This window comes from Cyprinodon tularosa, unplaced genomic scaffold (assembly GCF_016077235.1).
Source record: "Cyprinodon tularosa strain WSP-4 unplaced genomic scaffold, ASM1607723v1 ctg313, whole genome shotgun sequence".
Lineage (NCBI taxonomy): Eukaryota > Metazoa > Chordata > Actinopteri > Cyprinodontiformes > Cyprinodontidae > Cyprinodon > Cyprinodon tularosa.
The window spans coordinates 612142-637625 of NW_024039023.1; the positions used below are offsets into that span (position 1 = coordinate 612142).

Genomic DNA, 25484 nt, shown 5'->3' on the forward strand with positions numbered 1-25484 from the left:
TTTGTCAAACCACACGTTAACAAGCCATGAAGCCTCTGGTAGAATGTCCTATGGACAGAGGAGACAAAAAATTAACTTTATGCCAAGGAACATCAGCTTTATGTTCACAGTTGGAAAAATGAAGCGTATCAACAGGAGAGCTTTGTCCCTGTTGTGAAACATGGAGGAGATTCTGTTAATTTCTGGGACTGCTTTGAAATCTCCAGAATATCAGGGGTTTGTAGAGAGAAATGTGCTGCTCAGTGTCAGACAGCTTGGTCTCTGTCACAGGTCAACAGGATAATGACCCAAAAGACACAGATAAAAACAGCCAAGAATGGCTAAAAGGGAAACTTCGGACTATTCTAAAGGGGCCTTCTATGAGTCTGGACCTAAATCCTATTGAGCATATTTTAGCTCTCCTCTCATTAACTGAGAAGCATTTTATTGATTTATTCATAGTTGATTGGCTAATCATTATTTCACATATCATAAAATAAACTTAAAGCGGAGTTAACTGAACTTTCGGTCAGTTTTTCTAATTCTGCACAGGCATATTATTGGACAACTCGTTACCATTGATACTAACTTAACAACCATTTAAAGCTCCTATCCCTTAATAAATTCATATTTATTAAAAAAACATAATTATTTATTATTATTCTGTTAGAAAGTTAGAAATTACTTATATTATGAAGATTCACCAATAGATATGCTTATCTTTAATTAACAATAGTTTTATATTGTAATAAATTATCAATAATGATATTTATTACTGGCTTCATTAGGTGCTTAGAGTTGAATTAGTATATGGCCTAATATTACTGATCACTTTTAAGGGGTCTTTTATCATAAAATGTTATTGTATGAATAATCGTTTACTTATTATTGATGAACTTTTCATTTCTAAAATAACTACTTTTAATGGTGATTAACTGGTAACAGTTTAAGTGTCTGTTTTGTTTTCTCTTTATTAGCCATTTATAAGGGGGTTTGTCCTTCTTTTCCAAGAAATACCAAGAATTTTCAGTCCTTGTACATGATTTTGTTTTACTGTAGTTTGGTGTTCGATTTTAATTTGTCCAGGTTTCATTTTGGATTGCTATTAACAACTATTGATCAAACAGATATTAACAGGAAAGTAGCAATATATCAATCAGTCTGATGACTGGAATCTTCCTGTTGTTGTGATCCAGTATGTGAACCCAGCCTTTGAGAGGATGATGGGATACCACAGGGGGGAGCTGATTGGGAAGGAGCTGACTGAACTTCCCAAGAGCGACAAGAACAGAGCCGATCTGCTTGATACAATCAACACTTGCATCAAAAAAGGCAAAGTGAGTTTTTCAGTCATTTTCAGCCAGAGTCGGTTTTTCTTTCCAAGTCGGGGTGGTTTTCATCAGCCTGATGTCTCTATTGTGTCTAAAGGAATGGCAGGGCATTTACTTTGCCAGGAAGAAGTCAGGCGACAGCATTCCACAACAAGTGAAGATACTACCTGTCATTGGCCAAGGAGGGTAAGCTTCATTTACGCCATATATAGCTTCTGTAGCTTAAATTAAATTCAAAGATCTCTGAGCTATTCCTATCCTTCTTCCAACAGAAAAATACGACATTTCGTTGCCATCAAGCGAGCTCACACCGACAACAATAATCAGGTGAATAATTGTTTTTTCTTCAGTTGTCTGTTGGTTTCTAAACAGTCTTATAGGGAGAAATACTGGTAAGTGACCATGATAATCTGATGGAAGATGATTATCAAAGTCAGTCACTTAACTATTGTTTAACAGTTCAGTCCATCCTCCAAGTAAGGCTGGATCTGAGAAACAGCAGATGGAATGCCAATGAGATGCGGCAGAAGCCGCCCGGAGCCTTCCCGATGCAGCAGCCCCAGTGAACAGGCAGGAGTCCGTGCCAAGTCAGGGAAAAAGTCCAGAACTGGAAGATTCTGAGATCCAGGAGTCCGTAACCCGTTCAGGGGCTCCGATCCAAACAGGAAAAGACAGATCCGGGGTTCCAGGAATCCCCCGAGAAGAAGAATCAGAGCTCCATGAGCTCAGGCAGACATGCTCAGATGGACACAGGCGGGCTCAGCAGTTCAGAGGCAGAGACAAGACATGGTACCAGGAGAACTGCGGTACTTTAAACTGGCCCCCTCCACTGACCCAAAACAGGAACAGGGCCTTATGTAACCTTATGTAAAGCAGAAGGAGCAGGTGGATAAGATTAATGATAATGGTGAGCGGCGAGGGTTTGGCAGGTGAATGAAGTGAGCAATTAGATCAGCTATCAGGGCAGATCATGACAACATCAACCTCTAATCTAAAAAAAAAAATCAAGAAGAGATGTCAGAGAACAAAGTCTCTGATGTGTGATCTTGAGAAGGGCAACTGAGTATTTTCGAAAGTTTTGTGGGCTCCAGTTAACAACAATGAGAGCATTTATCCACAAAGTGTGAAAACATAAAACAAGTCTTCCATTCACAACACAAGCAACATCTAAGGTATCTGAATGCCTTTTTAAAGGTCTGGTCAGTGATCATTGGAAAAAACTGTATAAATTGACCAAGACAAAAGCGGAGATTTATGGGAAGTTTGTGCCAGATTGCTGGTATTTGCGTTTCACCAAAAGAACACCTTAACTATTGTTCAGCACGGTAGTAGTAGTAGCATGTTGACGTTGGGGATGCATTGTTGCTTTATGACCTAGAGAACTGGTCACAGTAAATAGTACCGTGGATTCTGCTCTGTACCAGAAAATCGGGCTTAGACAAGCTTTCCTATGTTGTCAAAAGGACACTGGGAAATCCAGTTCTGATTGTAAAAAATACACTGATATTAAAGACTTAACGCTAGTTATCACAAATACTTATTAAAAGTGTCTTTTCTGTTCCCTCAGGATGTATTTTATCTAAAAACATTATGAAAGATAATCAAGAAAACTAAAGCAGGACCAATTGTTTATCACAGGACTACACTGAAAAAGTTTGAGGTTGGAATAAATGAACTTGTTGGGGACATGGCCCGACATGGTGGCAGGACTGCAGGGCACTGTGCATTTAGCAGGAAGCAGACGTGTTGCTGCTCTCAGCCGAGTTCCAGGCCAATACCGTCATAGCATGCTAAGCCGCAGCTTAGCACTAGGATCTCCCTCTAACGCCTACCAAGGCTAGAAGGCAGGTGCCAAAGCTATTTTTATATCAGGAGGTGCTGCACAGAAAGCCGCTTTAGCTCATTGTTCTGTTTCATGCTTTGGACACAAGGTGAGTCAGCTGCTGTCAAAGCTGAAAATCCAACCATAACAGCTTCTGGGGGAATGAAACTGCTTGGACATGGTAGCGACTGATCCTGTTCTTGAATTGTAAACCTTTGAAAGAAGATAGTTTCTATTTCCCTCCTTCCTATACCTTGTATTATAATATTCACTTTTAGCTCTCAATAGCCACATTTTTTACACCTAAAAGTCAATCTATATCCTGTACACAATCTTTTGAGATACACAGTGACTATTACATATCTCTGCATGTTTATTTGTCAGCGCTATGCAAAGGTACAGAGAGTGACTGAGTGAGGAAAATCTTCTATAACCAGATTAGTGGCTCTGCGCATCCATAACTATGTAACCTTGGCGTGACAAACACAGCGTACCGTACAAACTGTCCCCTGCAATTGTGAGCCTCAAGTTTGAACATCAGAAGCAGCAAACAAAATAAAGCGCTCTCAGTAGCGGAAGGACGAAGAAGAAAATCGCTGAGTAGCTGGAACTGTTGGAGACAGATCAGAAGAATTATCCTAATCAAACCATGAGCAGATCGGCATCATTATGAGCACTGCGGTTACATCTATTTAATACGTTTCTGACCTGATTTGACTGCAAATTCCTTCTTCTATTTAGCTAACTCGGGCCGGGGGTTGTGCTGCATGGAGTATTGCCTTTATGGGGTCTGTGGAAGCAAATTAGTCCCAATTTTTTTATGAAATTGTTTAAAAGAAATGCTTTTTTATTTTCAAAATGAAGGAGCATTTTTACAAATAAAATAAACTACGTCAAACTACGTCTCTCTCCAGCGCTTCTGGGAATTGAATCAAATAGATTTATGGAGCACTTTTTCATATTGATTTATTAGCATTTAATTTATGAGTCATTATTTGCAGCTTTGACTTAAAAAAATTCTGTTAGACATTAAAATTTATAGATGATTTTTGGTCACTTTTTCCTGGTATCTTAATAAAACTGAATTTTAAGCATTTTTTATTTATAAATTGAGGTAAAATAATGGAGCTTTGACTTGCATTAAAGAAATATTTCTTCTGATGCATTTTAATGCAAAAATCTGGCCTCTAAAAATGATTTTTGGAAGTTTTTTCTTTTGAAAATGAAATTTCAAACATACCTTTCTTCAATTATTTGAATGATGTACCAAAAACAGTTGTCTTAGAAATTAAAAACACAGTTTGGATGATCTATCAGCAGTTTTATTCATGAGTCAAAAAAGGCAGATTTGGCTTTCAATTAAAAATTCTTTTTGTCTTTTGGTAACTTAAGCTGGGACATCTTTTGAAATGTAAATATAAAGTTGTATTTTATTTATCATTTAAGTCATTTACAAATTGCCTCGGAGAACAAAATAAAAAAATGGTGTTTGAATGTTTTACTTTAAATTTATTTTTAAGACCAAAAGGTGCTAGCCTGACGTAGTCCGACTCAATTCTAGTCAGAATATGAGTCTGATACTGCTCCATAGAGCTGTGATTATGGGGCGTGTTTCGAACGAACCAGGAAAAAAAATGCCTCTGCACTCAATTGGATAGACCTACAACCAATAAGAGCAACGGAGTGCGTGACGTATCTTAAGCGAGGCATAGTTGTTGTCCACAAAAATCAAAGCGTGCAGTTTCACGCCTATAATAAGAAGATGAGACTTGATCGCGTTTCTCTGTTCCTCTTTTAAAATTAATTTGCTGTCGATATCTTCTAGAACAGACCTAATAGCAGAATCTACTCACCCAAACTCTCCAGCGGCAGCCATTGTTGTTGTCACACAAGCGCGCTTTGGTCACGTGGTTGATAACGTTACTCTTGATCATCTGTCCATCATCGTATAAAGCCCGCCCTGACAATTTGATTGGAATCGCCTGACAGTGGGCTTTAATACTCGCGCTACTATGGAGCAGAGCCAGACCGAACTTCCCCGACCTCAAACCTTGTGGGCGGGACTAAGTTCGGACTGGCACCCAGGCTAAAAAGGTGCAGCTTTATTTTGAAAATGAAAAACATCTCTTTTGATAAGTTTTAGATAGAATATTTCCTTCTATCTGGTTGTCTTTAACATTTTTTTTTTTTTGGCTCTGTGATGGAGATGTTACCTGATTAAACCTACTTCTCTCATATCTCAACTCCAATTGTCTCCTGCTCTGTTTCTGTCAGATCCTTAAGACCAACAAGGAAGATAGATGCAGTGGGGACCATTCTCAATCAGGTAACAGATTTATGTGTCTTAACTACTGTCTACATGTAGAGTATGCCTTTTAGCAAGCTGATCACCAAGTTAAGGTCAGATTTACACACAGTTATGCAAAAATATTCCTTCGGACCTTAAAAAATATTATCCATCATTTTTAAATAGGTATGTTAAGCCCAAAATACTGAGGTTGTTAAACATAATATATGTGTATACTCCTTTATTAATTCCCAATGCTGTAATACTATCGTATTTATTTTCCCTCAGGAGTCATATTTTTCGAAGCAGAGATCCTTTGTCACCTAATGAAACCCTATCTTTAGATAGACACCAGTTTAGTGTGACTCCAATAACCCATTTAAATGAGGTTTTATGCACACATTTAAAGGAAAGACTGTTTTTACATATTTAGGTTCCTAAAAGGCAGAGCAAAGAGCTTGGCCTTTCCAAAGTCCAAAGTTGTAGCAAAGCGCAAGTGCTTTCCCACACTAGAAGTCAAAGAGCTTTTTTTATTTATCAAACAGAGGGTTTCTTGAAAAAAATAAATAAATACAAAAACACCCATTTACTGGACATGATGGGTGTGGTTGTTTCTGTTTTGTGCAATCTGTGTGTGGATTAAAATAAATAGTTTTTACTATAGTCTGAATTTATAGAGTTCAAATAAAATCGGAGTCTAAAAACGAAAAACTAAAGTATGAATAACTAAAGGACCTTCAGGACAGTCATCTTAATAGAAGTTGCAGCATAATCTAAAATCCCACAAACATATATGGAAATGTTTTCATGATAGAAACAAGCAATAAGTCATCTCTTTACCTTCCTGTACAGAGTGCCATTCACTTCGTCACAGAGACAGAAGGAAAGATTCAATCGATGCCAGATCGGTCGGTTCCCGTGGCAGTGACGGTGGGTCAGCTCAAATGTTTTCTTTTTGTTTGTTTTGGCCTGTTTTACCCAATAGAGCAGCATTGGTTCCACAGTGTGAAGCAAACATTGGAGCTACATCAGAGAGTGACTCGGTGTCATGGTCGGTACTTGGAGCTGAAGAGATGCGAGATGTTATAGACTGAATCGCCTTTACCCAGCCACCGCTGCTATTTTCAGATAGCTCTTCTCCATGCAGCTCTTCTTGATCTTTGTCTACATGATTGCTTGAACTTATTAATTAAAACATTTTCTGTCAGACATCCTATTTCTCTCCTATATAGTCTTGTAAATGTTTATGATCAGAACTCTCTAATCTTTGTTTTTTAGTCTGCATTTTTAACAAAGTTCACATATACTGGAACACAGACTCCCAAAGTGGGGGTCAGGACACCCCTTGGGGCACAAAACACCAAGTGAGGGGGGTTATGAGAGGATTTTCTCAGTCATTTAGATATTTAGGACCAGAATACGTAAATGGGAATGTCTCATTAAATAAGTAGTAAAAAACCTTATTTATTTGTTTATTTATTTATATCCAATATATGATTCAAATGTTAAATATACCATAAAGTTGTATAATGCACAAAGTAATAACTAAATTTCCAACTAATTTATAAAAAATGTATTGAATTATTAAATGGCATTGACATTTTTAAATGAATTTAACCAATTAACTATATACATATAAATTAATATAAAGTAATTCTATGAATTTAGTTTTCTGCTTTGTTTTTCTCAGATCACAGGCTGATATGTTTGGGGATAACTGTACTAGAAACATATCATAGACCAATTTTACTCTGTACTCAAAATCATTTCTTCTTTCCTTACAGCTCCTAGTTTACAGAATCGAAGATATTCCTCTGTCGCCAGGATTCATTCCATGACAATCGAGGCCCCCATCACCAAGGTACACAACTTAGACCCCCTTCATATGGATTTAAATCATTTATTTTTGCAATTAATTAAAAAGTAATTTTTTCTTATTTTTATTCAGTTGAAATTTAACACTTTTTGCAAAGATTAGTGGTCAGCGCTGTGGCAAAAAAAAAAGCAATTTACATGTTGATTGTGGGTGAAATTTATGAAACATTTAACCAATTCTTAATAGAATATATTATAGGTCTGAACCAGATGTTATATGTATTCGATCCTAGTTGGACTGAAGAAGATGCACAAGAAAAATATAGTTTTTTTTTTTTTTTTATGTTTTATGTTGTGTAATCACTTTGGGGGGAAAAAAAAGTTTTATAACAGGATTTAAAATTGGTTGTATTGTTATTTGATTGTAGTATAAAATGTATTGTCATAATAAATGTTGATTTATCATGATGCTTCTAAAAAAAAAAACAAAGTTGACTTTGTCTTTAGATTTGTTGTTTTATATATATATATCTATATATATATATATATATATAGATATATATATATATATATATATGTATGTATATATATATATATATATATATATATAAACGTATATATATATGTGTGTGTGTATGTATGTATGTGTGTATATATATATATATATATATATATATTTATATATATATATATATATATATATATATATGTATATATATATATATATATATATATGTATATATATATATATATATATATATATATATATATAAACGTATATATATATGTGTGTATGTATGTATGTGTATATATATATATATATATATATATATATATTTTTTTTTTTTTTTTTTTTTTTTTTTTTTTCTTGTATCACACTTTTCTATATACTGCAACCATTATTGATGTGATACATTTTCACAGCCCTTCTGTTACATTTTAGTATCATAACAATGCAAAAAAAAAAAAGAAGGAACACCCATAGGTAATATATATGATCATACACTAAAAATTATTTATTCCTCCCAAAGAAAAATTAAAAGTCTTAAGGGGACATATGTAGAGGTTTCTCCAAATGAAGCTGTAGGGAGGATCACACTTGTATCAGATTGTCTCATTTTGCTTTCTGCAACAGGTCCTATGATGCTTTTATAAACTTAGAAATAGCTGAATCTCTTCTGTTTTGCGCCAGAAGAAATTTGTAGCGCATCACATGTATATCTCCATGACCCATGCACAAAGAACCACTCTGTTATCGCATGTTTGGTAGATGGTGGGATTGTGTGTAACAAGGACATGTGTGCCTCAACTTTGCATCCGCAGGTGATAAACATCATCAATGCAGCCCAGGAGAGCAGTCCGGTGACAGTAGCCGAGGCTCTGGAGCGTGTGCTGGAGATCCTGAGGACCACGGAGCTCTACTCCCCTCAGCTTGCTTCCAAAGAGGATGACCCTCACACCAATGATCTGGTTGGGGGGCTTATGAGTGTAAGGAGCAGCCGGCTTGTTTCCTTTTTTAGCTTTTAAAGCAATATATTTAATACAGAGATTTGCTAAAATCTCTATATTTTCGGAATTTCTTTGCGTTTTTATGACACTACAACAACATTTAGGAAGCAGAGCAACACAGAGTAGAGCATACTTATTAGGGGAAGGGAAAAAATGCATATAGCCTTAAAAAAAGGGTTTTGTTATCAATCGAAATCCCAAGTTTTGAACATCTTAGTAAAATCTGTGATTCAAAATTATCCAGTCAAAGTACCTTGATTCAACCAAAGATGCTCCTCATGCAATCTCACCTGAGCTGTTTTACAGAGATGGTGGAAAATCTTTATTGTTTAAATGTGCAAAGCTAATAAACTCATATCTGGGCTGGATAAAAACACGTGCCACACTTTTCAGAACAATTAGACCAAATCCAATTGTTTCTATTAAAGGTTGTGGTCATCATGTTACATGACACAATGTGAATAGTTTTTGTCTTTGCCTAAACACTCAACAACCATTAAAGATCATTTAGGACACTGTGTTCATGTTCAGGTAAAAGGGGGAAAAAAATCCCCAAATCAAACATTTGAAGAGTCATACAATCATAGTTTGTTTTATTCATTTACTTTGTGTCATGCTGTGGTTTTGGTTTTAGTTTTACTCCAATTGCATGCTACATTACTGTATCTAAGGCTGCTGTATTGGATGTTGTGGTATATGACCTAGAAATTGAGTTAAAGGAACCTTAAACCAAGCAAAGCTGTACGAGAGTACGGAGTGGCAAAGGGAAGCTGCATGAACAGGGAATAAATAGGGTAGCAAACAAAGGAGGAACAGATAAATGACATTAGGGTGTTGCAGAGCCGGATTGCAGAGGCGAACTTAGGAAGTGAAGTTGCCTAAAATAAAACCAGAAATAATTATAAAATAAAATTGGAAGTGACTTTGGAGATAATGAAGCATGGATTTGGAGTACCGGTAATAGTCGAAACCAAAACAAAAACTACAGCGTGACACTTTCAGATGCTTTAAAAAACCATCAGTGTTAAAGTAGATTGCTAGCGTTGTTTTTCATCTGCATTTTTAATTTAGCCTGTGCTAGGTTGATGAAAAATAAGTTGATGGTGAAATGATTAAGAATAAAGGTAATCGTAACGCTGTTCATTTTTTTCTACTCTTCAGGACGGACTCCGGAGACTCTCTGGGAATGAATATGTTTTCTGCAAAAGTAAGTTTCAGAACGTCACTAAAACACCTGAAAAAATCAAACCTCTACCAGACCACAACATGGCAGCAGTGATGACACAGATTTTCTTACAGGTCTAAAATCCTACAGATTTTAGATTTATTGGTGAAAGAATCATAATCTATTCACGTTTTGTAATCCGTTACATACTTCAGCAAATATTTCTATGTTCTGCACCAGGATTGAGGTTCTTGTATTGGGGTGCACAAAAGGAGAAATGTCACATTAAACAATACTCAACTTTGTTTATATAATATGTAATTATGTGATTCCAATTTATCAATTGAATTTAACAAATATTACTAATCGATTTATTAAAATTCAGTCCAGGTCTTCAATATTACAGAATATTACACCTCTCCCGCTCTCCGAGAAACATAAAGCTGTTCTCTCCCACAGCAAATTAATGCCTTTTTTAACAGTGGCTTTATTTGATGAAATTTGTATTATAAGTAATGTAATGATTTACAGAAAGAAGAAAAAATAATTAGATTACTCAGTTGCTGAAAAGAATAACGTTACTAACAAGATTATTCTCTGAGCTGTTACCTTCAACACTGATCTGAAAGGACAGGTCACACAAGAAACCTATTAGCATAAGACTAGGAGCACTTTCTATTTGAGTGGGGGGATAAAAAACAAAAAAAAAAACATTGACATGGTTCTGTTAAAAATACATCACTAAAGGGACTTCATCACTTTCAAACATGGTTTGAATGTAAAAAAGAAAAGTTGTCATCATAAAGATGTTTATTCATGCCTAAGCTGTTAGGGCAGATCAAATAGACCGGAGTTCTTCTACAGGGGGTCCTTTCAGTCATCAATGCACACATTCAGCGTCACACAGGAGCTCTTTCAAGCTGGGCACCGTTTCATTCACAACACCAGTCCCATCAACCAGGAATCAGAAATACTTTAATAATCCCGGGGCCAAATTACTTCCATTACATTACTCTATAGTCACTCTATAACATAAGTAATAGTGACTATAGGATCAGTTGGATATAACACAATTTCAAACAATATATATTAATTGGGGGTCCCCGCACTATCCCGTCACCTCTTTAGGGGTCCTTGGCCTGGAAACCATTGAAGGCCCCTGAAATAGACGAAACAAGGCTGACCTTCAGAACTTTTCTTTGGCAAGATTTTGGACAGGATGTATTTTTGACCTAAGCTCCGTCTGAGTACTCGCATTACATCCGCTTAAAAAAGTGTGTACCTGTCTGACGTGTAGATAAGGGCCTAAGTATGCAGGCTTCAACTGTGAGAATTAGAACAGGTAGCCTACTACCTGCACCTCTGCATCGTAAAGAAGACATTACAAATGACAACACCGGTCGATCTTTTCCCCTTTTTAATATTAAAACTTATTTAAAAACTTTAATAACAAATCGCTTTGTATTCACACATGTATTTGTTCTTATATTTGTGCAAAACAAAGAAAACATTTAGTGAATGGAAATGGGAAAAGATACTAAACAGAAATTAACATTAAAAAAGCATCTTTCAGATGCAGAAAGACCCGAGGGCAGGAATTGAACCCAGAACCTTCTTGCTGCAAGGCAGCAGTGCTACCTACTGCGCTACTGTCATTTTTCAAATTTTACATTTTTAGATCAAATTTTTTAAATGTCATTTTTGATAAAACAATTTAAAAAAAACATGCTAACATCCATGCAGGTTAATAGGAACATGTCTTTGCTCCTCAGTCCAGAGGAAACCCTGCTTCAATTCTGTATGAGTATTGAGACAGGGCTATGTTTAAATAGCAGCGAAAGGATAATATTTCTGGCCAATAAGAAAAAAATCTTCCCAAAATGTCATTAATATCTAGTGTTCAGGGGAGGAGGCATTTGCTCATGGGCACATGCCCTAGAGGCAAGGGGACAGTCATTATTACACTGTCAAACAACCACCCAGAGTCTAGCTTTCCACTTTTATAGTAAAATGTGAAAACATATTGGATACTTTTTACCACTATCCTATTTTCTGTCTCTTTTCTAGATATGAGCCAGAGTCAGCTGGCCATCCCAGTCACGCTGAGCGATGTTCCTCCATCAATTGCTGAGATGCTAAACGATGAGGAGCGCTGGGAGTTTAACATCCTGGACCTGGAGGCAGCAACGCATAAAAGGTACAACAATACTTTCCCATGAAGGAAACTAGTTTTTATTTAGACAAAGCAACCTAAAGCTCATAGACTAAGCACATGCTGCTTACATATTCTGTTTATCACTGCGCCATTTAAATATAAGACAAAAGAAACTGAAATCTAATGCAGTCAGTTTTCACCCTCTGAAATAGTGTTTGCTTTGTTGTTTGCTCCCCTACAGACCGCTCACTTATCTCGGGTTAAAGATCTTTACCAGTTTTGGAGTGTGTGAGTTCCTAAACTGCTCAGAGGCCACGCTGCGCTCCTGGCTGCAGCTCATGGAGGCCAATTATCACTCTTCCAACTCCTACCACAACTCCACGCACGCTGCAGATGTCCTGCATGCTACCGCCTACTTCCTGCGTAAGGAGAGAGTCAAAGTAAGGACTTTTAGTGAATGAGCAGCTTGATTTTTAAAGAAAAGCTTCAAACCAAACCTGTGACTTCATCTCAAAGAAACCTCTGTTGCTTCAAATACCACCTTAAGGGCCTCTTTACTCAATGCTTACTTCCTTAAGACACCAAAGGCCTACATGTTCATTCTTAAGACACTTCTTTCTTGCCAGGGTCTCTCACTAGTTCAGTATCATTTACCATCTTCGTCTAGTCTCAGGCTGGCCTCTGTTAGCCTCATGAATTCATCCTATCAGGAAACAATAAACTCTACGGAAAACTAAACTTCTTGGAGACCACAGAGACCAGCACCAGGTCTGGCGTTTTGTGTTTTTGTTGCGGGAACAGTTTCTGGGAACTGAAATTTATTCCCTGGGTAAATTGCAGCAGATGAGGATGGTCCGGGCAGATGATTTTAGTTTCCCTGTGGTCCCAACAAGGTTGAGAAAAGCAGAGCTGTTCTCTATTTTCTCTATTTTGGCTCTATTAACACAAGTAGCAGTAGGTGACGTGACACTACAAAATATCCATGGTGATAGATTCATAGCAAAGTGGGTTTGACCCAAACATTAAATAGAGCATTATCCAACACTGAAAGGAAAACGTTAGTTGTAGTCTCTATTTACATCCCCTTAGTCTATGCTATGTTTCTGGTTGTTTTTCTCCTGCAAGAGGAAACATCCAGCCCACTCTTTGGCCTCTGAGGGGTTGAGTTCCATTAATTCATTCATCAACTCAAACCAGATTCCTTCTGCCTGATAAAGTCAGAATCAGAGACTTTATTGATCCCATGAATGGTAATTTATTTCAGTGACTTGGCCAGAGCTACAGCAGTTCACGTAGTTCAGAAATACAAACAAGACAGTTAATTCAGGTTCAAAAAACTGAATGGATTTAGAAAATTGATTGGTTTTGATTAGAAACATGTAATAATGCCGACTTGAGGGCATTAAACTCAAACGCCTTAATTAAATTCTATGATCTGAACAGCCTTCTTAGTGATGCTTTCCCCCCAGAGTGAGGCCAGATCTCTTTGATAAACGGTTCTACATTGCACAATTCTGCCACCAACAATTTGGGTCTGAGAGCTTAAATCCTCGTTATTAACCCCTTCGGCCAATGGCGTAATGACACAACAATAGGCCCGTAAACAACATTATCTGGGTGGGCCCCATGAGGTACAACACGTGATAAAGGTTCAGGATACGCCGACAGTTCAGTAAAATTGGCCAAGAAGATAAAATTATGCAATTCTCAGTAGTATATGATCACACATCACACACAGAAAAATAGTGACTGCGCATCTTGAATGGAACCATTGGTGACAGCGCACCACCACATGTTAAAGACATCCAAAGTGCTTATCGAATCCTTATCCATCATCGCTAACACATTGTACGTAACGGTTATTGTTTTAATCTACGCTCTGAGTTACCCATAATTCCAAGTCATAGTGTAAAAAATAAAATACTCAAATACATTGTTCCTTTAAGATCTTTATTGCAGTTTGAAACATATTATATGAGTGTATTTTTTACCAACCATCTAATATACTATACATAGTTATTAACATAGTCATTAAAAGTACCACTGTCTGCTTTGCTATTGGTGTCGTGTTTAAACGGCTCACCATCATGTTGAAATCTGGCATGTGTTGGGGTATAAATACTGTCCGGTCCAGTGAGTCGCTTGATTATCATGTGGTTTTAAGAGGAATTTTTTAGACCATTACATCTGCAAAGAGACGTCCTAGTCTACAATTGCATAGGTAGCCTACCAGGTGTCAGTGACGGGGCCCCTAAGCAACCGCTGTCTCTGCCTACCAATACTTACGCCATTGCCTTCAGCCCCCATCTGCTATCAGGGTTAAATGTGTCAGCGTTTTCCAGCCCCCTCAGTCGGCTGTTAAAATTTTGATGGTTTTAGAATCTGAATATTCCAGTTAATGATTTAATTTGACAACCAAAGTAGTCGACTATTTCAGTTAACAAGTAATCATGAGTGATCTGATTGTTTCAATGCTTTAATACACAATACTCACTGAAAAGCAACATGCAAAATAACAATGTTTTTAGCCCTAAAAGTATATTTAATCAAATTGTTTTTATTAGTTTTTCATATTAAAGCAACAAACACCCCATCCAGGGCGTACAAAACAAAACAAAACAAAAAGACTCCATAATTACATCACAACGACATCACAAAAAAAAAAAAAAAACTATCAACAAGACAATTACTACACCCGCACATACAACCCATGTTCCAGACATCCATGGATTGAAAACCAAAAACATAAGTATGAATAACAATCATAATGATAATAATTCAGCCAAAAAAATAAAATGCTGATTATGCTGAAGCAGATTGAACCTCGGATTCAAAATAGGAAATAAAAGGTTGCCAAATCTTGAAATATCTCTTAATGGTACCCTGTGACGTAAATCGAAGATGTTCTAGCTTTAGGTGTGCCATTACCTCCTCTATCCATCGTTTATGTGTTGGTGGTGCTGCCTTTTAAATTAAATTAAATCAATCTCCTGGCCAACAGTGAAGTAAATGCCATTGCCTTCCTTTGAGCTGTCGTTAATTCTATCCCCCCCGGTGCCACACCAAAAATGGCTACCAGAGGGACCAGTTCAATATCTTTCCTGAAGACAGATGAGAAAGTTTTAAAGATTTCAATCCAGAATTCTTTGAGGTTGGGGCAGGACCAAAACATATGGGATGTGTTGGCTGGCACCTTTTTACATCTAGGGCAAGTCGGATCGGCTCCCTGAAACATTCTCGCCAATTTGTCTCTGGTGAAATGAAGCCTATGTACCAGTTTAAATTGTGTTAATCCATGTCTAACACACACTGATGAAGAATGACTGTATTCTACCGCCCACCTCCATTCATTATTTGAGATGTTTAGCCCTAGTTCTTCTTCCCATTTTCTTTTTATATGGTCGAGGGATGGGGAAGTCATCCTTTGAATATTAAAGGAAAATTCCGGTTTTTAACACTTTTAGCCCCTTTTCTGTAGTGTCCAGGATGAAATCGAATGATCGACACCAAAATTTTGACGATTGGTCCTGTCTCGGCTATTTGGCTCATGTAGAATCCCCCCCTGGCTGCTTCAGAATGGCTTGCATAGTGCATGTCAGATAATGTCCTTAAAACAACCTTAAACGTTCTTTTTTTAAAATATGCTACTCACCGGGTCGTCAGCGCTGTTCAATGACGTTCCAAAAAAAGTTTCGTGAAGAAAAACCGTTCCTGTAGTGTTTTATTTAGCATTTTGTAAATCCCAGAACTATTTTTTCCGATACATCACAACCGCTTATAAACTTCCGCTTCCCGTTCGAATCTGAAGCGTTGCACACTCCAGACCACCGTCAAACTCAAAGTCCAATATGTCCTCCTCAAGAATCCACCTTTCTTATTCCATTTTCAGAGTTTTTTAAAGTGTTTAACAGAGACGTTAGCACCTCGACGTCGGAGTACACAGAGTGAAGCAGAAACACTTGGGCCTTGCGAAAAGACTACAACTGTGTAAACAGGTCCCCTTTCCGTTTCCGGTGGCGGAGGGATATTGACTATTCCAACAGAACTCAATGGGATTTACAAAATGCTAAATAAAACACTACAGGAACGTTTTTTCTTTACGAAACTTGTTTTTGAACGTCATTGAACAGCGTTGACGACTCGGTGAGTAGCATATTTAAAAAAAAGAAAGTTTAAGGTTGTTTTAAGGACATTATCTGACATGCACTATGCAAGCCATTCTGAAGCAGCCAGGGGGGGATTCTGCATGAGCCAAATAGCCGAGACAGGACCAATCGTCAAAATTTTGGTGTCGATCATTCGATTTCATCCTGGACACTACAGAAAAGGGGCTAAAAGTGTTAAAAACCGGAATTTTCCTTTAATGTAGAGTATAGAAATTGTCCCCTTAATAGTCCGATTCATATCTAATAGTTCATCTATCCATCTAGCCCTAAAAGCATATTTAACAAGGTTTTTTTTTTGTGTTTTAAATATCAGTAGGCTATGTGAGGGTAAAAGAAAATTAAATACTTCCTGCAACAATCCAATGTACTCTTTTTCTTAAGTTTGAAGATGTTTTGCTTCCCATCCAGGAAGCTTTCGATTCAAAATGTCAGAAATGGTGTGAGTTGGAGGGTTTATAGAGTGGACCAAAAACAGAGCCTTGTTTTGGCTTAGAAAACATGCAAATTGAATCAGACGAACGGGTCTGCCCCTTTGGAATGGGGGGTCATTTGGGTTCGTTGTTAGCCTGCAATACCCAATACCTGTCTATGTCTCTGAAAGGGTCATTAGAGGGAATTGTTGGCCTTGCTGAACAAGTGTGGTGTTCTGTTCCCCTGTAAGGGGGTGGGGATTGTGATGATAGTAGGAAGGAATCAACTCTATCGCTGTTTACGTCTGTTTAAGGTTGGTTTTTCCTTTCTTAACATAGATGGCTTCCTTTTTTTTTTTTTTTTATAAAAACAACAAAAAGACGTCAAAGATGCAACATTACTCTGGGTAATATTTCCCTTCACATAACCTATACTGATGAAGCTGGAAAAAAGGACCACCCAACCAGAAACGACATCTGTTCATAGATGGAGGAAGACTTTTCATGTTTATAAAGTTATGTATATATTTCTGCAGTCCATCACTGACATTTGTTTCATCTTTGCCATCTCTCCAGAACAGTCTTGACCAGCTGGATGAGGTGGCAGCACTGATAGCAGCCACAGTCCACGACGTGGACCACCCGGGCAGGACCAACTCCTTCCTGTGTAACGCGGGCAGCGAACTGGCCATCCTTTACAACGACACAGCCGTGCTGGAAAGCCACCATGCGGCCCTTGCCTTCCAGCTCACCATCCGTGACGGCAAAAGTAACATCTTTAAAAGCATTGACAGGTCAGTTGGTGCTGATATCTGAGGTTTGCTCTGCAGTAATTTCTAATAAATGGAATAGTTCTAAACCAGAAGAAACAACTGCAGTGATTGGTTGGTTATCCTGGATTTGGCACCAATGATAAAAAAAAAAATAATAATCTTGAGGGATTTTATTAGACTACAAGCCTTAATTCACAGTCAAACCCTGAACAGCTGCGTAAGGAAAAAAGCATCAGTATATTTAGAGAAGACTGGAATACAAATATCCTTTCTTGTCCTTCAGAGAGAAAATTTATTTGTATTAACAGCAAGAACTAACAAGCAATTCAAGCTTTCAAAAAGAAACAAAACTAACAAAACAGTCTATACAGTCAAGGTAAATGTACATCATATGAGAAGATACAATTTAAGAAAAAAAAAAGCATAGAAATGATAATAACGTATTTTATTTCACTCAGAACTCTGAGACTCAGACATTTTACAACAAAGACCAACAAACAATAGAATGTGCAGGTGAAGATTCTCAGTCATCCAGGTCATAGTCATTCCAAAAAAGTTATAAAACAATCCAATGGATTTCGTTTCCACGTTTGAAGACGTTTCGTTTCCCATCCAAGAAGCTTTTTCAATTCAAAATGTCAGAAATAGTGTTAAGTTCGAGGTTTCATAGAGTGGACCAAATACAAAGCCTTTGTTTTGGCTTAGAAAATATAGAAATTGAATTCACTTTGGGAATGGGCAGTCTTTTGGGTTCTTTGTTAGCCTGCAATACCCAATACTGGTCTACACCTCTGAAAGGGGGGTTTTTAGGGGGAATTGTAGGCCTGGCTGTACAGTCGATGTGTTCTGTTCCCCTGAATAGGGAGTCCAGGGTAAATTATATATGCAACTGACTGGGATAATGAAACTTGTGCATGTACTCTACAGTTAAGGTCCCGCTGTCCCCTCAATTATGTTATAAAGCACCACCTAATATGGCCCTTCTGAGGCTGAGTGTAGCTAGAAATATTATCTGGTAGCACATAACAAACATGTCCTCATCATGCTAATAAAAATAAACAGTTGAATCATCTTTTTTTATGGTCCTATTTAAGTGACATATATGCTAGCATTCAGCTGTCAATAGAATAACATTGTCTATCTATGAATGAATGGTGAGAAGAAAAGGAGGACCGGGTCAAGGGTTCACATCTAAAGAGATCATTTCTAAACTTTCTGGCCTAGATGCAGTATGAGTGATAGAAAAAAAAAACGCTCACCTTTGGGGTTTTAACTTAGCAAAATGTGGAAAAATTGAAAGCTAAATAATTTCTCAATTAGCTATATAATAGATGGAACTATCTCTCATTTTGTCCTTTTAATCTGCATTTAAGGAATCAGTTCCGAACGCTGCGACAGGCCATCATCGACATGGTTCTCGCCACAGAGATGACCAGGCACTTTGAGCACGTCAGCAAGTTCGTCAACAGCATCAACAAGCCAATGGCAGCCATTGATGAAACCAGCACAAGTGTAAGTCTTAGTAGATATCATTTTCTGTCACAGTGAGGAGGTTTCTTGAAGTTGAATTAACCAAACGTTCAATAGACGCAAAAATCCAAAACATAAATCCACAAAAATACTCAAAACCAAGAATACTCACAACCAGAAGGGGATAACGTAATGACAACAAACCAGCAAAGACTGACTGAACAGGAGGAGATTATATGGGAAAGAGAATTATTATGTTTTAAATTAAGGTCTTAATAGGCATTACAATTTCTTAATTGTGATTATCCTGGCATTAAATTGCTTTATTTTAGTCAGATATAATATGTTCTGCGTGTGTGGAACTGCTTCTGGTTGATCGTAAAGCCGTATGTTCGGAAAAGAAGCTTGAGACGGAGAAAAAGCTAGAGAATGGGGAAAATGCAAATTTCAACAAAAGTGGCTAGAAAACGAGGAATTCAGGACATTGCTGCAGCCTGTCGACAATCCTATGACTCTGTATATATGACCTATGACTCACTATAGATATATATATATGAGAGTCATAGCTACTTGTTGGCTGCATTAAAATTATTTCTAAGGGCATTAAAAAGCATTACATTAGAGTTACTCATTTCTATATAAACACTGTGACAATGTCAACATCCTGCAGGAGTTCAAGTGTCCCATCAGGTGGTGAGGTACAAAACAATCAATAACTCTGTCTTATATTATATTTTTATGATATAATGCTTGCAGCTCTCGTGATGAACTCACTATTAGACACTGGTTTTATTTTGGTCTATTCTTTCTCAGTAGAGGGAATACATTAACATCCACTAACCTTGACTAATCAGCTAAAATAGGCGATGAAATACATGGAAAATATGGTATGACTTCTGTGAAGCGGCTGATACATAACTGCTGCATTGGAGCTCGTCCAGTGTATGCAATAAATAAATTAGCCGGCTCTACCGAGGCACAGACTAGTTGCTTGACTGCACCGTCCTGTTTATCACTTAACGCCAAAATAAACTTCACTGTTACAGTGAATTAACTGACCTGTCCAGCAGAAAACCTGCAACCTCCCCTTCTGTTTTTAAGCCCCGCCCTCTCATGAATTATAGACTATAGTTTTCTGCATGCATTTATAAACAGCTCATTCTAAGCTATAGGATCCAAGGTTTAAAGAGTTTTCAAATTTTCTACTCTTTTTATTTACTTTTGACATCTTATTTTCAATTCTATTTTTTTTTTTTCGTTTTTAGTATTTGCAAGCTATTTTAGTTGTATTTATTTTTCTAAAATGCTTTGTTTCAGTGTCGTTTTTGTAATGTAATCTACATACCCGAGGCAAGAAAAAAAAAAAAAACACAACTTAATAATAGAAATAAAATCCCAAATAATGACAGACCACTGCAGCAACACAAATGACCTGACTTCTGTAAAAAAATGAAAATAGCAACTGGAAACTAAACCTGATATAGATACATTATGATTAAGAGACAATCATTAAGCAACTAAGCACATTCTCCCTTAAAATGTTGTTAGTTTTAATAATTTTTGTCAAACCTTTTTTACAAGGTTGCAACTTGTTATTTTTATTTCAGTTAATAAAAAGGTTTTCATAATTTTAGTTTTCATTATTTCTTTAGTTTTAATTATTAATAACATATGATAGGGTATTGTAATTATTCTTTGGCTGAAATGTATGTATTTATAAAATTAGTACATGTTTTTGCTAATCAAAAGCCAAATTAGTTACACTCCCTCCTTTTAAAATTGGTAATTATTTATATATTATCTTGATCCAATACGAAGATGTAATCCAAAAATATTGCTGCGTTTGCTGTAAATTAACAGTGTTAATAAAAGATTTTTCCTTTATCAAAAAAGAATAAATTGCATAATTCCTCTTGAAGGGTTGAAATATGTTATCTCTTCTCCAAGAGATTTCTTCAGTCTGAGAAGCCTGCTTGTAACTATCCAGACTCATAGATTGAGATCAATCCAACAGGCTTTCCAAGAAATAACAATCTTCTTGTTCTGTAGAAAATCAGCTTCATGGCTCTTCCTCGCATGCTTTTGTTCCAGCTGTTTCCCTGAAGACCACCTGATGTCTCCTCTCAACTCCAGCGATGCTGACTATTCTCATACTCTCACGTGCTGGACACGCTTTATTTGATTGCAAAACAATGCTAAACAATAATAAAAAAAGTCTATTTTGCTATTCTACTTGTCAGCAAAGCGTTGCCAAAACAATTTTGATATTGAATGAAAAAACAGAAAAAATTGCATCTTTTGAGTCGATGACAAGAGCTATTTTGTTGCTCATCTGACTTGAACAATTAAACCACATTTTTCCATCGTTGGGTTCTTTATTTTGTGTTTAAAACACAAAACAAAACCAAAAAAAAACTGCTAGAAGGGGGAATCTGCCAAAGATGCATTGCAGTTACTAAAACAAACTTATGGATGATTGTATTTATTTCTCAAATTGTCCATGTTCAGCTATGATGATTAGCTATGTTTTGCTAATCTAAGTTATTATTTGTATCTTGATCGTAATGATCAAATAAAAATAATGATAAAATGTAATGAAAATATCTTTGTTCTTTCATTAGAGCATGAACAGCGACTGCGAGGGTCAGAGCAACATTAGAAACTCTCCAGAGAACCGTCTGCTGATAAAGAGGATGCTCATAAAGTGTGCTGATGTGGCGAACCCCTGCAGGCCTCTTGAGCTGTGCATCGAGTGGGCAGGCCGAATCTCGGAGGAATACTTCGCCCAGGTAGGGCGGAAACTGGACTAACATAGCAAAGCTTTTTAAAAGCATGAACAATAACTGTTTTTGTAAAGGGAGATTCGGCCATTTGTTTTGTGTCACCAATCACATAGTTTTGTGTTGAAACTGTTTATTTTCTTGCTGGCTTTGTCTTTTCCTGCAGACGGATGAGGAGAAGCGACAGGGGCTGCCCGTGGTGATGCCTGTGTTTGACAGGAACACCTGCAGCGTGCCTAAGTCTCAGATCTCGTTCATAGACTACTTCATCACAGATATGTTTGACGCCTGGGATGGTAAGATTAACATTTTTATTTAATTTTTCCCAGTTTTTTGTATTTACAGGGATTTAATTTCCTTTTTAATAGGAATGTGGTTTCTTTGAAATATTTCCAAATGAATGGTTAAGCCCTGCTTACTGGCCAGTCTCGTAGACTGAGATCAAGCCAAATGCCTTTCCAAGAAATAAACATCTTCTTGTTCTGGACAAAGTCAGCTTCATGGCTCCTTTTAACATGGTTTTGTTCCAGCTGTTTCCCTGAAGACCATCTGATCTCTTCTCTCAGTTCCAGCTACACTGACTTGTTTCACATTGTCATGTGCTTAAAGTGCTGTGCTCCGTGTTTCATTCTTGAAAGTCGTATAAAAATCTTATTATAACCATGTCATTTCCAGAAAGTGGTTTCTTTGTTTGGCAAAATTCAGTCTATAATAAAAACTGGTTCTGCTCTGGTTTAAGACGACAAGGTAGAACAGGGTTTAAAAACCTTTTCAAACTGATTATAATTTTCTGTCATACCTTTCCCGCTGTTTAAAATCCCTTTCAGTAACAAGCCAGAGAAGAGAAACACTTCCCTTCCCCCACCAGCTGCCTTTAACTTTAAGGGCAGATTATATTTCTGCAACTGCACACAGCTGGTCGCGAACCAGTTTTGCTGCTATGCTTCCGCACCGGCGACTGGAATTTCTAAGGACGCACAGCAGTTTCCCGCCATAGCGCAAGGGGGAGCCTATTCAAGAACTTGCGGTGGTCACGAGAACTTTGGCGCGCCGGCAGGAGTGTTTATCTTCCAAAACAACAATGGTGCGTCTGCAAGATATCACGGAGACGGATCTAGAGTTGCAAGACATCAAAGAGGAACAAGTTCTGCTATTGGAGTTGGTAAAAAGTCAGATTAACCTTTTGTCGTAGTTGTTCCTCGTTTTTTTAAGAATGGCGCGCCCCGGCACCAAATTGAGGAGGACGACCAAACAGACAGGAAAGGCATACCAAGGACCAATCACAGCTGCTTTTTGTTTGCGCACTTCCGCTTGAGGTCTGCACTGCTTTGCGACAGTCTGAGGCAGTGTTGCCAACTCAGCGACTTTGTCGCTATATTTAGCGACTTTTCAGACCCCTGCAGCGACTCTTTTTCAAAAAAGCGACTATCGACAAATCTAGCGACTTTCCTGGTGTCTGCTGTGGTGCACCTCCCCGTCCGAACCCCGTTCTCCCGCTTCCACAGGAGTACCTCTGAGCGCTGCAGTCAGAGCCACAGCATGTTTACCCTCAGCTTCCAGACTGCAAATGAACTGCGCGCATGTGCAGGGATTGACGGTGCAGGTTGATCACGCTGAAGTCAGCTCCCTCAGCTGCTGAACCTGCCATAGAGAGCCTTGACCAACATGACGAGGACTCACTCTTTCTGTGAGCAGGCAGGCACAGCCTGTGTGTGTGGAGGGAAATCTTATTAGTTTAAAAAAATAACAATAATTACCATTATTTGCTCACATTGTCATTGATTCTTTGTAGGCTTTTTTTTGTTCCATTTAGATTGTTAATGTTAATGTAATGTAAAAAAAAATGTATGGTTCAAAATGTTGATGTTTTACCATGATTTTTAAGCTCCTTAGTGGACCACAAGGGGAAAAGAAAAAGTTAAAATATATATATATTATGCAAATTAGGCAATGACGTCATTCAGCGACTTCTAGTGACTTACAGCACAGCCAATAGCTACTTTCCTTACAGAAGAGTTGGCAACACTGGTCTGAGGCCTAAGGCCGATTTATACTTCAAAACCAGGTCCCCTGCGTAGGAGTCACAGTGAACAAAAAGACGTCCCTGCCCCCTCCGCAGACACTCCACTGCACCTCTCCCAAATTGTGACTGACCGCAGAAAGTGCCGCAGACAGGAGGCCGGCTTGTTTTGTTTTTATGACCGAAATTGCAGAAAACAACTCGTGAAGTTTGACCAGCTAGAAAATCGAGGTGCGCGAGAACACCGGGACCCTTTTTCCACCTGGATCCCCGCTCTTTTTCGCTGTCATGTCCCTCAGTTGGCGAACTAAACTCGCCCCCACTTCCTCATCACCTCGGCCGTATAGCACAGACCACACTTCGATATTGAGCATAAATCAAAAATGACTGCGTCAAGCCCTTTAGTCAGGATTTTTTTTAGGTGCGCACAACGGTTGCAGAACCTCTGCACGGGGGGTGTGACACAGAGACAGATTTGACGGTTGCAGAGGCTATGCGTCAGAAGCATAAATTGGCCTTTAGTCAACTATAAATGTTAGCCCAATGAGAGGAGTTTGCCCTAAAAGCTTCCAATAGGAAAAGATTTAACATTTGGGCATGGTTAAAATGAAAACAAAACATATTTATGGCTTCTATAACATAAATACCTAGGTAAAAACCATTCTAATGAAAACAGGCAACGTGTTACAGGAGTTAGCTTGTCAGTCAGTAAAACAAACAACCTACAGAAGACTTTCTATTGGGAATGCTAACATAGCTTATTACAAGCTAACATTAGCTTGTCTTGGTTGTACAAAAAAGGATTAAACTTACTAAGAAAAAGCACTAGATGTAGAGAAAACAAACCATTTGATGTCAATTTGATGTGATCCTACACTCAGTCTCCACATTGATAATTAAGCTAGCTGCTGAATATTTTATTCATATTTACTCAATTGCTTTGCCTCCAATATTCATTAATTAATAGAGTGAATTATCTTAGTCCAGATAAGATAAGATAAATTCAAGTGACGAAATAACTGCAGAGAAATCCCTGTATTTTTTAAATATCTGGCTCAGGTCCAGCTCCGCTGCTACCAGACTATTTTTTTATCAGTATTGGATGGTAAAGAAAACTGATGTTATTGCACATATTTTGGAAGATGATTAAAGAAACAGAATCTGTTCTCTTTCATATAAAACAGTTTAATCAAAGCAATAACAAAATGCATCAAATTGGTCGGTTATTTATTATTTAAACATGTTGGAAGTTCAGATTTATTTTTCCATTTATTTGGAGGGAGATTTTCAGCACTGACAGAAAAATCTTTAGTGCTCAAAATATCATCCCATGCTCAGATCAAAAGTTGAGAGGCTTGGTTGTAGTGTTACGTGCAGCAGAGTAGCAAAAACAAAATATTTTTTAAGATTTTAATTTGGTAATTTTTCACTTTTTATGTCTGTTAAAAAAAGAACAAAGCTGTAATATGTTAAAAAATAAAATCTGATCTCAATAGTTGAACACTATTCAAAATGAGGGTGCCTCAAAAGTGAAAACATGCATCAGGACATCACAGGATTTTATTATTCACACATCACAATCAGGGTTCATGCTGTTTGGGAACAATTAGACTGATAAAACAAACAAACACATACAGGTTTAATGTCTTTAGAGAGCGAAAAAACCCTAAACGAGAATTTATACAAAATTAGGACATAAACACGATAAAAATGATGTTATGAACAAAAAATGTTACAAAGAAATATTATTATTATTATCAAGCTAAATTAAAATCAGTAGAGAGGAGAGTATTATTAGCAAT

General features: G+C 37.4%; 1 protein-coding gene across 2 annotated transcripts in view; it reads left to right on the forward strand.

The window, feature by feature from the left end:
* Window positions 1–25484, forward strand: part of pde8b (phosphodiesterase 8B) — an 87965-nt gene that overhangs the window by 55763 nt on the left and 6718 nt on the right. For both annotated transcript variants that reach the window (XM_038292482.1, XM_038292483.1), the window contains exons 8-21: window positions 1176–1316; window positions 1408–1496; window positions 1583–1637; window positions 5407–5458; window positions 6272–6349; window positions 7204–7280; window positions 8558–8722; window positions 9905–9950; window positions 11976–12105; window positions 12305–12503; window positions 17216–17433; window positions 18786–18924; window positions 21504–21671; window positions 21829–21958. In XM_038292482.1, the coding sequence (XP_038148410.1) occupies window positions 1176–1316; window positions 1408–1496; window positions 1583–1637; window positions 5407–5458; window positions 6272–6349; window positions 7204–7280; window positions 8558–8722; window positions 9905–9950; window positions 11976–12105; window positions 12305–12503; window positions 17216–17433; window positions 18786–18924; window positions 21504–21671; window positions 21829–21958 (1687 nt within the window). The remainder of the gene's footprint in view (window positions 1–1175; window positions 1317–1407; window positions 1497–1582; window positions 1638–5406; window positions 5459–6271; window positions 6350–7203; window positions 7281–8557; window positions 8723–9904; window positions 9951–11975; window positions 12106–12304; window positions 12504–17215; window positions 17434–18785; window positions 18925–21503; window positions 21672–21828; window positions 21959–25484) is intronic.